This window comes from Pelmatolapia mariae, linkage group LG9, assembly GCF_036321145.2.
Source record: "Pelmatolapia mariae isolate MD_Pm_ZW linkage group LG9, Pm_UMD_F_2, whole genome shotgun sequence".
In the NCBI taxonomy this organism is placed as follows: Eukaryota; Metazoa; Chordata; class Actinopteri; order Cichliformes; family Cichlidae; genus Pelmatolapia; species Pelmatolapia mariae.
In genome coordinates, this window is record NC_086235.1 from 11,993,888 (window position 1) to 12,008,401 (window position 14,514).

General features: G+C 40.7%; 1 protein-coding gene across 3 annotated transcripts in view; it reads left to right on the forward strand.

Annotated features, from left to right (window-relative positions):
• LOC134634215 (enhancer of polycomb homolog 1-like) overlaps positions 1-13,866 on the forward strand; it is a 31,837-nt gene extending 17,971 nt beyond the window's left edge. For 2 of the 3 annotated variants that reach the window (XM_063483281.1, XM_063483278.1), the window contains 8 exons: positions 599-757; positions 997-1,086; positions 1,310-1,458; positions 3,028-3,440; positions 8,836-8,960; positions 9,396-9,543; positions 10,043-10,454; positions 12,145-13,866. In XM_063483281.1, coding sequence (XP_063339351.1) covers positions 599-757; positions 997-1,086; positions 1,310-1,458; positions 3,028-3,440; positions 8,836-8,960; positions 9,396-9,543; positions 10,043-10,454; positions 12,145-12,217 — 1,569 coding nt within the window. In that variant the 3' untranslated portion in view covers positions 12,218-13,866. Of the gene's footprint in view, positions 1-598; positions 758-996; positions 1,087-1,309; positions 1,459-3,027; positions 3,441-8,835; positions 8,961-9,395; positions 9,544-10,042; positions 10,490-12,144 lie in introns of all 3 variants that reach the window. The other variant, XM_063483280.1, reaches the window with a different exon arrangement.
• Positions 13,867-14,514: the final 648 nt, after the last annotated feature.

Sequence of the window (14,514 nt, forward strand, 5' to 3'; positions counted from 1 at the left end):
ATTAGCTCCAGTGTCCACCAGCTCTCCCCTTGCCCTGCAATGAGACACCCATTTCCCCTTCTTTTATCTTCTGCCTCCTCCTCTTCCCCTTTACCAGCTGGCTGACTTTTTGCTTTTATTTACACACGTTCATTTTCAGTTTAACTCTACCCCTCCTCCCTCGTCACTCCAACCCTTATTTCTTCCATTGATTAGGCACAGCCGTTCTTCACTGTAGCCTCCCTGCCTCTCTGTTTGCTTTGTCCCCAGAGTGTAAGGACTGAATGAAATCCTACTAATCCTAGCAGAAGTTGGACCGTGTTCAGACAGGGAGGGGTTGTCCCACTGGGGAAGTTGGGGGGTGAAAGGTGGCACAGGGTAGATTTAGGAGGGAGGGGGGAGGACAGCCATCTGGCTAGGCAGCGGCATCTGGCACGTGCCGCCATCTGCATATCAATGCCTCTCTTTACTTGCTGTTGTTTCTGCACACACTCTAGGCGCCTGTGCGTAGACCACCAACACTCAATTGCCGCCAGCAGTATTGTCGCGTATGAAAAAGTGTTCTTGATTACACAGACTGCAGTATAAACATGTTTTCATTTCCTTTCCCTCTTCACAGCCCGAGAAGACGGAGGCAGTTCGAACCAAAAGGAAATATGAAAAGAAACCCAAAATCCTGCCTCTGTCAGCGCCTCAACATTCAGGGCCCTCTGTGTTCAATCCCAAGGACCTTAACCAGTATGATTTCCCCAGCTCAGATGAAGAACCATTCTCACAGGTAACATTTGGTTCCAGCCCTTCAGTTGTGATGCGATTTCAGTGGGATTTTTACAGAGACTAATATTACACATGAACAAACATGGAACAGAAGTTGAAAGCAGTGTGACCTAGCTGATATTGTGTGTTCCATCTGTAAAAACCATGTTTGGCTAGTAATACATTTCTTATTTTCCCTTTAGGAGGGCATGAATTGAAGTCCCTAGCTTTTCCTTTACTTACATTTTTTGTGTCATGTAGATCCATTCAGGTTCCTCAGAGGCAGAAGAAGAGAATGACCCAGATGGCTGCTATGCGTTCAGGAGGAAGGCCGGCTGTCAGTACTACGCTGTGAGTGCCCTCCTGTGACTCCTGTGCTTCTATTTATAGTGCCAACGCAGGCTGGCCAGTCTGGCTGCTCTCTCTTCCACACTCTACTGGACAGAACAATGCAATAATGAAATCACCTGTTTTATTTTCAACTTCTGTTTGTTCTCAGATCTAATTGTTTTTTGGTTTTTTTTTTGGTTGGTTTTTTTTTTTTTTTTTTTTTTTCCCCTTTATCTTCCCTCAGTGTCGTCCAGACGAGAGTGGCAGCTGGCCCTGGGTAAGCCCGTCGGATGGTGGGCTCGGCGACCCACGCTTCCGCTACTGTCTGACCTCGCTGAACATCCCAAGGCGCTGCATAGGTTTGTCAAGGCGCCGTGTGGGCAGAGGCGGCAGGTGAGTTCAGTCTGGCTGTTTGTTACAGAGCCTTTGAGGTTCATGCATGCGTTGATCATTTGGGTAAATCAACCCGCCCCACCCCACTCTAACAAAAAAGAAAAAACAGTGTTATTTCTTTAATTATTTTTGCGAAGCACTTCATCCCTTGTTGCTGACATAAAGAACAATAAGGGTGACACGAAGGTATTACTATTCATGGTTTTCATGATGTACCAACTTCTCCAAATTCTGGAGAAATTAAATATGAAATGTGTTTAGGAATGTTGCCAGTATCAAATGGAGCAGAGAAAATTGAGCCAAGTGTTAGCTGTCACTGCCAAGGTTGTTTACCATTCCAACTCTTTGGCAGGTTACCAGCGACCGTTTGGCAGGCACATTTTATTATAAATATCAAACTGGCAGGTGAAATGAACATGACAGTCCCATTTTAGAATTTACCTGTCACTGTAGCATGTGTTTAGTTTAAAAAACAAAACTTAAATGTGCCCTGCAGCCTTTTCTGATATCTCCTCAGTATTTACACAGATAGTTAAATACACTGAGCTGGGTAGCAGCTTCCTCAGTGCCAGGTGTGAAAGAGACCAAACGAGGGTCGCACAGTATCTGGTCCCCAGGCACACATGAGATAAGCAATGTTCTGTTTGTGTCTGCAGTGACCTTATCAACTTCCCCAAGGGAGATTGAAGGATTCCTCTAGCTCTGAATTGAAACATCTTTTCAGTATAATGTACTATGGTAATACTTGATCGTGTTAGGAAACATGGAAAGTGGGTTAAGAATAGTGTGGCTGTGGGGTTTGTAGTGTCAGTGACGGTTCAGTTGTTTGCCTTTCTTGTTTTGTTTAACAGGATGTCTGTAGGTTGATAAAGTTTTTTTTTTTTTTTAAGAAGATATTTTGTAACAAACACTCTTTAAAGGTGTTAAATTGTTTTAAAGTTGGAATGGTCTCAAATGTTTTCATTCACTTTTTAAAAATACATTAAAAACACAAAGAACTGATTTGATTATGTTCAGTTTTAATGTGTATTTTAACTGCAAGTTGGTCTTAAACTTCAAATAAAGTGTTATTTAAAAAAAGAAACTCTTAACTAAAACCTGTAAGACATACGTATAAATTGTAGTACTGTGCTTCAGTGCATTATGTTTTGGGTTGTTTTCTGACATTTCAAGCACAATTTTAAATATTATAACATCTTAAAATGTCTCTGTATATTTTTTAATAGGGCTAGAACATGGCCTTGCACACTTTGAGTGATAAGGCTGTAGACTTCTAACAGCAGTTGTCTCCTAATTTTAAATTTTACCCAGCTGAACCTATGAAGTATTAAGCTAGACTTATGTCATTACAAAAGTATTCTGTTTTTCTCATGAAATAGCCCACTATATGAGGTCCTCTCCATTGAACATTTTTATTATTTCAATGGCAAACAGGGAAATGCTTCACTCAGTGCAGTCATTATCGTAGGACCTTGATGTTGTGCTGTTAATGACTAAAGCATGTTTTTTATGTAAACAGACCTTTAATGACTGGTAGTAAAAAGCTCACGTAACATGTTGATGTTTTAGGATCTTGTTGGACAGAGCGCACACAGATGTAGACAACATCTGCCAGAGCCTGGACTCTGACCCAGAGCCCGAACCACTCGCCTCACCACTTCCAAGCTCTCCGCTCCACAACTCCAACGCCAGTACCTCAGAAACCAATACCTCGGACCCAGCCAGCTCCTTCCACCTTCCCCCATCTTCATCACCCCTGTCGTCATTAAAACCGAAGGACCTCAGCCAGATTCTTTTGAACATTAAATCTTGCCGCTGGAGGCACTTCAGACCACGGACGCTATCTCATCACCCTTTGGGTGGAGATTTGTCACGCAGAGGATTTAGGGATTTTAGTTGGACTGTGTCGGGACTAAACCGAACCCTGTCTGGAGGAGCCAGCGCCCAGAATCGCATTGGGCCAGCCACCACTCCTGTAAATGGTAAGTCACTTGTTTGCTCTACCATGCTGGTTATTGTTTTTTAGGGATAGGTTTGCATTACTCAGTCACAAGTGTCCCTACGCATGCAGTTAAATAACATTAGTTGTCTACATGGCTTTAAAAAAAGTATACAGAAAGGCTTAAATCATAAATGTGGGGCTCTCTGGGCAGGCTGTTTTCACTTTGTGTTTATTGTCATAGCTCTCAGTGGAAGATGGTAAAACACTGAATTGTGTGTTCGAAGAAATTGGTTCATCTGAGTAAAATGTAAATTTGTAAGTTATTTAAACAATCTTTAGTTGGAAATAGGTCAGCACATAAAATGTACAGGCAAATTTTGTTTTTGGAAATGTGTTGCTGGCGTCAAATTTTTTAAAAAACAGTAAAATGTTGGTTTTGGAGCCTTGGTACCACTGAGCATCACCTCATCTTTAAACAGTGCTTGCTTGGAGAGCGCTGAAATGGGAAAACCAATTCTTCTAGTTTTGAAAGCAGAGTGTTATCAAATACTGGTGTAGATACAGTGCTATGCTGTCGTGTAACTTCATTACTGAAATTTTGGACTGTGGAATAATAACAGATGGGCCATTCAGTGTCCAGTTTTTATGCAGAGTTTTCCTTTTAAACCTTAGTCTGACTTAAAATGAACTAGGGCCTATTGGAGACTGCTGTACATGTGTGCATTGGGTTTTTTTGCATGGTAAACATTTCAGTTGCATTTAGTGATCCACTGTGTTCACTGACAGTGGTTTTCAGAGAGGTCCAGGAATTGATTTTTCACTACAGAACCTGCATTAGTTTCCAGCTTTGGCTGCTGCATCCAGAGATTTTTTTTTCTTTTGGTGTGCATTACACAATGTTGCTATTGATTTTTTTGTTTGTTTGTTTGTTTTTGTTTTTTTGTTTATTTGCCAATGATCAAATGATTTTTTTTAAGTGTTTTGAAGTTTTACACTATGTCCCAACAGTTCTATAAACACATTCTGTGCTCAAAAGAAGTTTATTATGGCATCAAGAGTGTGCAGCCACTGCTAGCTCCATGCCATGACTATAAACACATCATTTTGTATTACACACACACACACACTTGCAGGAAGAAATACAGTTTTGTTTTCAGTTAATTTTACAGCTGCTTTAATTATGGGTGTTCAGCCATCTTCTAAGATTCTGGAGACTTGTTTGGAGTGGGGTTTGTAGAGCACCGTACTGTACTTTATGATTGTTTCTTATCGTTTCTTGATTTTGTCAGTTTTCAGCTCAACTTGTGTTTACAAAAACACATCCTGCAGAATTGTTTTTCTGGGTTGCACATGGAGCAGTGCAGTTAAGTTTATCCACGCATAATGCAGCAATAATGCTGTTAGTTGGCATTTATTTTGTGATGTGAGCTGTGCAACATTTTTTGATGAGGCACCTTAAAGGTAGATTGCTCTGCTCATGCCTAGTAAAATCACAAACTTTGTACTTTCGTTCCCCCTTTCCATTTCATACATAAAATGATATGTTCCCCTGGCTTGGGGGATTCACTTAGAACATGACTTTTTATAAACAGATTTGTGATATCCTGTGAAGTGAATCAATGCTGGAGATAGGAACACAGGGTGGTGATTTCAGAGACTGGGTAACAATTTAAAGAGGATATGAATTTATCAGAAGCCTGGCTTGACTTGGTTTACACTTATTTGTTTGACAGTACTGGCAAGTTAAAGAGGAAACTCTTATTGATTTTGTTGTGTAATGACAGAAATTAAGAACAGATGAAACCAGTTTTTGCTCCATGTCTTCTCAACATTTCGTCTGCCTTTACAAAAAAGGAAAGAAATGCAACTGCCAGGTTACTTACTCAATATCACCAGTTCACTGTTTTGCTGTTCAGCCCTCACAGCTCCTGACAGTGCTTACATCTGTAAGGGATGCTGTAAACAAGTACGGTCAACTCGGACAGATACTCCACCTCTCTCTGTGATGGGACATTTTAGATAAGCAACATGTAAAGTTTAGTCAGCTGAAAGCTGTGAGGAGCAGTGCAGTCCTGCAATACTTTGGTGTAGGAAATAAGTGGTTGTCTGGCAGCTGTGTCAGAATGAGCTGACATGTAAGCATTTGGCCCAAGCAGATTTGTTCATACATTAAGCGTCATACATTGCAAAAAATCCTCAGTTTAAGAGGAGACACAAATTCATGGGGCTTGTGTGCTCATATTGTCGGTCACAAGTCCGGATAAATGGGAGTGTTGCGTCAGAAAGGGCATCCAGTGTAAAATCTGTGCCAAACTAAACATGTGGATCCATCTACTGTGGCTGTCCCTTAGTAAATAAAGAAAGCAGCTGAAAGTACCTTCTGTATTCAGCAAAAGAGATGATATGCATTACTGATTTTTTTTTTTTTTTTTTAAAGAACCAAATTTCTTTATATTTTAAATATAATTGTAATTAAAAAATAAGTCTGGTATCCCCTGCAGGGTGTAGCCTCCCTCACCCTGTGACTGGGATAGGCTCCAGCTTCTTTGTGACCCTGAGTAGGATGAGTGGTTAAGGGGGAGTGAAATAAATAAATGGATAAAATACAGACGTTGGGGAGGTGGGGCGCACAAGGTTATCTGGAAAGGAGCTGGTTCCTGACCAAGCAAGGGCGTTAGGGCACCTGTTAGTCTAGCTGATCTATGAAACATTTTATTGACCCAAAATTAACTAAATAGTTGAGTTAGGGTTTTCAGAGAGGGGCAAAGACACACTACTTTATAGGACAAACTTCCTAAAAAGCAAGTAGTGAACATTTGTACCAAAATTTCTGTTTTTTCAATTATTCAAAAACAAAATCTTATTTTTAATTAAAATGTCTTTTGCCCAGCCTTTGCTGCCACTTTTGAAAAACATGAAATGAAATGATGTTGATTGTGTGCATGTCCACAGCATGGAGTCATGAGGTGGCAGTCATTTAATTGGACTGCCGGTAATTGGTGGATATCTGAGAAGCTATTTAGCTTCAGATATAACTGTAAACTACATTTTCTTGGGGGTTTTGTCTTCTCTTATTAAGCATTTGAGCTCATTTTTTCAAATCATTGAGCCATAGTTTAAACCTGGATAGAGATGTTGCTGTTTATAATGCAGTGTAATACAAACCATGTATGAAAACATGAAATATGTCCCTGTTTGCTATTGTTATTCTTGTCCTAGCTTGACACGTTCTCAGTCACAGTGCAGTGTTGTACACTGTTGAGCTCTCCAACATGTGCAAGCTCACGAAGTGGCCACAAGCCCTGCTAGCATGAACCTTATATCACTGTGCATATACAGGTTTGAAATGTACAGTCATGCCCCCGGAGCATAAACCATTGTGTGACTGTGTTTGAGAGGCCTTCAAACTGGTCTTTCTAGCTTGTTATACATTTTTCTCTACTTTGCACCCTGTGGCAACACGCCTACACCAACCAAACCTTTGGATCTTGCTCTCTAAAAGCCCCCCAAAGGAACTACATTTATATACATCTACAGAAAGCCAAGTCGTGTCTGTAACTGCTTGTATTAACAATCATTCTTGAATGATTTTGAAATAAATAAATGCTGCATGTATATGTAATTTATTTTAAATTCATCCACCACGCCGGACCAGCAGATCGGGTTTACTGGCCGCCTACGTTTTTCTTTTGTCTGCTAAAAAGGCGGGAGTAACTTGAATTCTAACAATATGGAATCATTTTTTAGTTACTTTATATAACATTATTAATAAAGTATCTAAAGGCTTTTATTTAATGTAGTAAACCAAACACTATTTCCCTCTTTTGACATCCCTGCAGGCTATCAGCAGCCAAAGAAATCACCCAGATGAAAAAATTACGCTAAACCCAACATCTGCTTAGAAATGTTTTTGTTTCAGCTTGTTCTTACTTCAGCACCTTCATTTCTATGTAAAACAAAGTGTTGGTCGTTGGAAGCAGCTGAAAAGATGAGTTTTCTTCATCTTTAAGCATGTTGATGAAGTGGCTTGATAAAAGACCGTTATTGGCGGCCCCTTTTTCTGAATGATGCTAGAAATTTCAGAGCTTTAATCAGGGACTTCAAGAGAAACCACAGTCTTTAAATACAACTGTGGTGTCCTGTTAAATTAACCATCTGGTAACTTTACAAATGGACAAACTGATGGCTCTTGCACCTATAGTTAGCTTTTTTAAATTTGCCTTATCTGCTTGCTGCTATCATAACGATAGAAAACAGCTAATGTGGCTCCTTTATTTCCACAAAGGTTGACAGAGCACATTGATCCACATGTTTCATTTGTCACTGATTTTTATGCCAGGTGAGCTTCCTGTCGCAGCTCTGCCAATTATCTGAGCCTTTAACAGGCACCAGGAGTACACTAGCTTGTGACTCCCAGAAGCTGGGTGTGTTACTGTTGGGTAGCTGCTAAAAGTAGCTACCTTGTATGCATGCACCAGCCAGGGTTAACATTATGGATAAGTGTTCATTACTTAAAAGGAGTTGAAACAGGAGGAGTAGTGACCTCTTGTGTTGTTCAGCATTGTAAAGGTGAACTACTGCAGTTGCTAGTGAAGGGGGACTGTGTGCCTGCCTGTCGGCAGCAGTGTTAGCTGAAGTTGTGTGTAAGCTGGAGGAGGCAAAGACAGCACTGTTGGTATCAATACTGTCACAAATGAGTAAATAATTCAATAGTAAGCATTTTCAGGATCAATTTTTATCTGGGAATTGATTTAACAACCATAATCTGCTTGCTGACAGCTTGACCATAAACGCACACCCTTAACAGTCCTGCAGCCTTTACTGATGTGTAGAAGCCAGTCGGGCTCAACCTTATATGCTAATAGTGTTGAGGCCTGCACCACCAGCATCACTTTCCTGCTGTTTCCACACTGCTAAGCAAAACTGCTATCTCCCAGTAACTTGAAATATTTCATTAACATGAAAATACTGAATACAAGAAAAAATCCTCATTAGTAGGTGTTGCTTCAGCCAGTTTGCTTCACGAGTAAATTTGTAACTGGGATTAGAGGAGAAACAGTCACAGGTGGCCAATCAGCTCGGTCAATAAATTCTTTGCCGTCACATGGCCATGGGTTATATGAAACCCTGTTTAAATGGGCTCAAACTTATCAGTGACTATTATCTTGTTTCAAAATTTTTCCAAATTTTAAATGCATGATTTCTGTGCAAAACATAAATTGCAGCTTCACTTCAACAGAATTTCTTGTATCACTTTGATGTATACTGCATCTGTAATTGCATGTGATAACTAGGGATGGGGAAAATAAGTAGTGATGTAACCTATCGATTCCTTTTTTGATGTGGGTGTCAGCCCTTAATTCCAAGGAATCTTGAAGCGAAAAAGCGCATTCCCACATCCTGTTTTTCACCCTTGCCTTTTATCTCACACACAGTGTTCACGGCTGAGCAGTACCAGCAGCACCAGGAGCAGCTGGCCCTCATGCAGAAACAGCAGCTGGAGCAGAGCGAACAGCAGCAGCAACAAGCCAACATTGTTCCTACAACTACCAACACACAGGTCAGTGTAGACAGACACTAACACCCTTTCGGTACCTTTTTATTGTAGTAGACGCAGGTAGCCGTCCAGTATTATGAGGGAGGAGGTGGTATTACCACAGAAGTGTAATATTCTGGCCAGAATTGCTGGGATGATTCTCAACACTTGTGTCATTCTCTGCAACCAAGTGGCACATTTAAAATGTGCTTTTCTGGCCAAGTAGTCAAACTAAATGAGCCAGACTTCTCCCACTGATTTACAGCTGAAGGTCACTTCCCTCATCCTTAGGAAATGGGACACATCCTCATTCCCACGAGCAGCATTAATGCCCCTAGCTGCTTTGGCAGCAAAAGTGCTGAGCTCAGTTGTTTCAGCAGTTTCATACATTTTAACACAGGAGTCAAGCTTTTGGCACAGACCCACGTTTTCTTTTTTCTACATGTCTCTGGTTTCCAGGCGCTCATATCCAAGACATTAGACCAGGCCAGCGCCCAGTTTGCTGCTTCAGCCCTCGTCACCACCGATCAGCTGCTGGCTTGTAAGTCCAAAGAGGACCCAGTACCGGTAGTCACGAGTGGAGTCAATGGGATCCTCCCAGGTGCAGGTGAGTGACGGAAATATGTAGTCGCAATGTGCATATATCTTTATGTTAAAAGGAGCATGAGCCAAAGATCTTAGGGACAATTTCCAGGATACGTAATAGTTGGAGAGACCAATTTAAAGTAATGTGTTTAGGGCTCAATTTTTGGAAATACTTGGTTTAGATTGTGCGTTCATGTCACCTCAGAGGCTGGGGAGAAAAAACAAGCCCAAAAAAAGCAAACAACAACAACAAAAAAATAACGCTGCCAACAGCCTCACAATTACCATAGTGTTGCATCAGCACCTCTGACGGTGTCAACAAACTTAACATAAGCTTCAGAGAGATGGAAGTTATTGCAGCACTGTTGGTTAGGATTGCATTAGATTGTGCAGGTGCACCTCTGATCTAAAATGGTATTTTGTCATTGCACAGGGAACTTTATAGCTCCAGGTTTGTGTGGCTGCCTGACTACATTAGCTGTTATCATTTGCATTCATGAAACCTTTTCTTCATCCACCAGGTGTTTTCAAAGGTTTGCACCTATCCAGCACAACAGCAGCCCATCACCAGACCAACCAGACGACGCACACTACCACCACCGCAGCCCCCACTTTCCTCCAACCTTCCTCCAACTCGGCCACCCCTTCGCCCACAAATGCCGTCCCCACCTCCCTCAACTCCAACCCCGGCGCTCATGCAGCAGCGGCACTGGGGCTCCTGGGGTGCAGCGCTGCCAGTGCCACCCCTGCCACCACTCAGGTCCTCCTCGGGAACAACATCTGTCTGGGCGTGTCGTCGGCCGCCAGCCTGGCTGCACGCCACATCCCCCGGACCCTTGGCAATGTGCCATCCTCTGCCTTAAAGCTGTCCACCACCACCAACTTGCAGATCCCCAAAGTATCTGGAGCAACATCCATGGACATGAGCTCCAGGTGAGGCTTTGCTCAGCATTTCTAATGTGTGGCAGGTAAATATGAGTTTGTTTTTTACTAATCTTTATTGTTAAGCTTAAGGGAACTGGGATAATGCTGAGTAAGCATGAAATTGCTAAGTTCTGTTATATGTACTGTACTTATGCTGTGCCCTATAAGAAGCATTGGACAAATGTCCCACATGCCTCCATAAAGAAAGATACACTTGTTGAATATGATCACTGTGTGAGATTGTGGCAGTCATGTAAGGGTTTGGGTTGCTGTCATGTGTAAACAGGAAACCGAAGCCAAAAAATCAATTAAAATACAACCACGTCCAGCTATCTTTATGAGAACCATTTTTAGTTTTGTGATTAAATTTAGTTCAGCGTCTCTTTTCACACAATTTCAAAAGCCTGATTAAGTGCTAACACTTGAAGAAAAGAAGGTTTAGGTCAGGGCAGTGACTCTCAAGCTTTTTTGCCATGCTCTGCTTCAGAAGCAAAACATTTTTACGCCCCACCCCAACAAATTATTTCCTCACTCAAGCTGAGTTTTATTTATTTATTTAAAAAGAAGAAGAAAAAAAGACCTCAGTAGTATGTCATGTTTAATTCCCCAAGAAATTTTTCTCCATTCAATTTTTTGTTATCCCCCATCTGTTGGTGCCTTGAGAACTCCTGGGTTAGGGTAAGGGTTTATCCCAACATGCTCATGCTCAGTTCTTTTTAGCCCCCATGAAAGAGGTTCTGACTTTCCATTCAGGGGAATTTAATTTTGTTCAGGACATGAAGTGACATTAACAGGCTCCTTGCCTTAACTGCATATTGACTAATGAGGCTTACACGTGTCCAGTCATCCCCAATAACCAAGAAAATACCAGTGTTTCCCCAGTCAGTGCCGGGGAAACGCTGGTAACAGAGCCCAGACAATCTTTAGCCAAAATATGAGAATTGCTGATCTAAATATCATCAGACAGACAGCTGGACAGAGACTTCTTGAAATATTAGGCAGATTTGGCGCTCAGAGGTTGCATATTGGTTCAATCTGAGTAAAACTCGCTGCTGATCACTACATAGATGACAGTTGGTCACTTTTGTAATATCAGTCAGCACTATTCGTTGCTTCAGTTCAAAACCCGAGTCAGAGTTACAATTTTTTAAATATTTTTTTCCCCCTGTTGTTTATTGGCATAGTTGCCACATCACTTCCTTCCATCCTGAATGTACACACCTTTTCAGAGTTAAAGGTTTTCAGCATCATTACTCTTTGTGGCATTGCTTTCTGTTCGTTTTGACTGACTTCACACTGTCACAATCTTTAATTAGTTTACAGCAGAACCAAAGCTGCCCAGACACAACATAAACCTACCTGAATTGAAGAAACATAAACATGCATAGAGGAAGAGATATTTTGATATGTATTCATTCAGTCATCACATATTACACAGACTGTACAAAACAACTCACAAGAGACTTTATTGTAAGATTGTCAGTGTTGCAGAAGTCTCAGACTAACTTTTATATCATGTTTGTTTCGAGATAAGCGCTAAAGCTTTTGCATTACGAGACACAATCCCTGGTTTAAGTAGTCAGCTGGACCTGGCAGATATGACCAAAATAACTGCCAGCAAGCCACAAGTGGCACATAAAGTCTGTGAGAGAAAAGTTTGAAGAACAGCATGGATTAATGTTTTTCTTTGTCTCCACAGGGAAAATCACGATGAAGAGAAGCCAGCACTGAACAATATAGCAGACAACACAGTGGCCATGGAGGTGACGTAGTAGCGGTGCAGCGAAGAGTCCGCTCTTTAGGTGCTGTGCATCGTAGCATCGGGAATGCAAAAGGGACGGCAGGACTCGGACTCGCAGACGGGACGTGTGGCCGCAGCCGCTCGCAATTCTCATCTCTCTCATACTTTTTAAACCTTTTTTTTCTTCCCTTTTGGTTTTTTTGTTACTGTTAAAAGTAAAATATTGACACCTGTAAATTATGAATATGGCAAAGTTAGTATCTGTACAGTAACTACATATTTGTAATATCCTCCCCACCACCCAGTGTATATATACTACTTGAATACAGAACTGTCCATTTGTGATGTTTTGCACTTGGGAGTCAAAGGAAAAAAAAAAGTGAGCCAAGTAACTTGTGGCGAGTGTGAGAGACGTGCGAGTTGTATAGAGAAGAGTTTTATTACATCATGTGCATGGTGCGGAGCCTGCTGTTTTTATCTATTTATTGTGCTGTGTTTACAGTTTCTTTGTTTTGTTTTTTGTTTTGTTTTGTTTTTTGTTTTTTTTTTTGTTTTGTTTTTATTTGTACACTGTACCTTTGTTGGTTCCTGTGCTGTAGTAAATGTTAGGTAGCTACGGACTCCTGGGTATTTTTGTATATTGTGAACACAAAGCAGGTCTCACCCCCCCTACAAACACACACACACACACAGATTTATTTTGGTTCCCCGTGCTTCTCTCTTTGGATTGTGTTAAAATCAGTGGTGACATACATACAGACCTGGAGGCCAGGAGAAGTGGGTGGAGGAGGTGGTTGAAGAGGAGGTGGTGTGGTTCCCTCATGGAGAGGCACTCCTCTCTTCAGGGGGCTTCCATTAACATTATCCCAATTACAAGTAACAAAACAGGGATGAAGTCTCTTCCCAGAAGCTTCTGCCGCTTCTGATTTAAGCACTATTGTATTTTCATTCTTTTTTTGATGGTTTTGATGAATATCAATGCTGCTTTTATATTTTATTTGTTCTTTATGGGGTTGTCCTTCATTTTCATGCAAGCGGAGTCCCCCGTTTTTATATTTGTTTTATCCCACAAACATTTTTATGTAAAAGAAAATCAGTTATTTTTGTATTTTTTTTTTTCTCTCTCTTGTGGTAAACTTGATTGTAAGCCTTCGTTTATTGAAAGACTTCATTCTTTTGTTTGTTTGTTACTTGTTCATGCATAGGTGATAAGGGAGGTGAATGGACAGTAATCGCTGTACGTGTTTCGTCATTCCAGTTTTTAATAACAAAAAATGCTAATGAAGGGGCAGAGAGTTGTGAGAAAGCATCAGTTCTCTCCTCTCTTCCTTCAAGTTCTTTTTTTTTTTTTTTTTTTTTTTTTTCTTTCTTTTTCTTTTTTTTTTTTTTATGTTTTTTTTTCTTTGAAAAAAGAATCTCCAGACGGCTGCAAGGCCAAAAACCACAAGTATTGGGTGCCTTCCTTTGGGGAATTTTATGTTCTCTCTTCTATGAAGAGTTAGGCACAAAGGCAGCATTACTTAGTAGTGCTTCTCGTCTTTGTCAGAATCTGAATGCCCAGTCCAATGGCAGGATATATCCTTGAGGTTTACTTGTCCCACCTGGAGGCTGAAAAGACTAAAAAAATGTGACAAAACTCTCACTAAAATAAGACAATAAAGCCCAGGGCATTAAATGTGATTTGTTCAGACCCTTCTTTTATGTTTGTGTGTCTGTGTGGGTGTTTTTTTAAGGTTGCCAAACTGTACAGATAATACAAGTGAGGTTAACTTTGGTTTATCTGCGAGTTTACTTGTACATGGTCAGAAATGTAAGGGGTATACTTAGGCACACACTATCAGGTCAAAAAAAAATCGTGACACTGAATTCCTCAAGCAGTTTCACTGGTATTTACATTGGAAGTCTTACCAAACTGTATGTGTAAATTACACATATATGAATGTCATAAATAATGTAGGCTATTAGTAGTTTGATATTTAAGCTCTGGCTATATAAGTCGGCCACTCCAATGTTTTACTCATGTTTTAAATAAAGTCTTTGGGTTAAAATTTAAGTCAAATTACTAAAACTGACTTGGATCTTTCAAAAATACTCATTACTTTATTCTGTTGCATGTAAGGAAAGATTGATAGCTCTCACAAGTGTGATTCTTTACATTTTAGTTATGAGATGGAGTACTGTGCCCCCCCCCCCCCAAAAAAACAAAAAACAAAACAGTGCCCTTAATTTCTTTATTTTTGTTTGTGGTTATTAGTTAGCTTAAACAAATTCTGAAGGTCTTTCAAAGTTTTTCTGTGGACGTTGGCTACTTTTTCACTCATTTCAGTC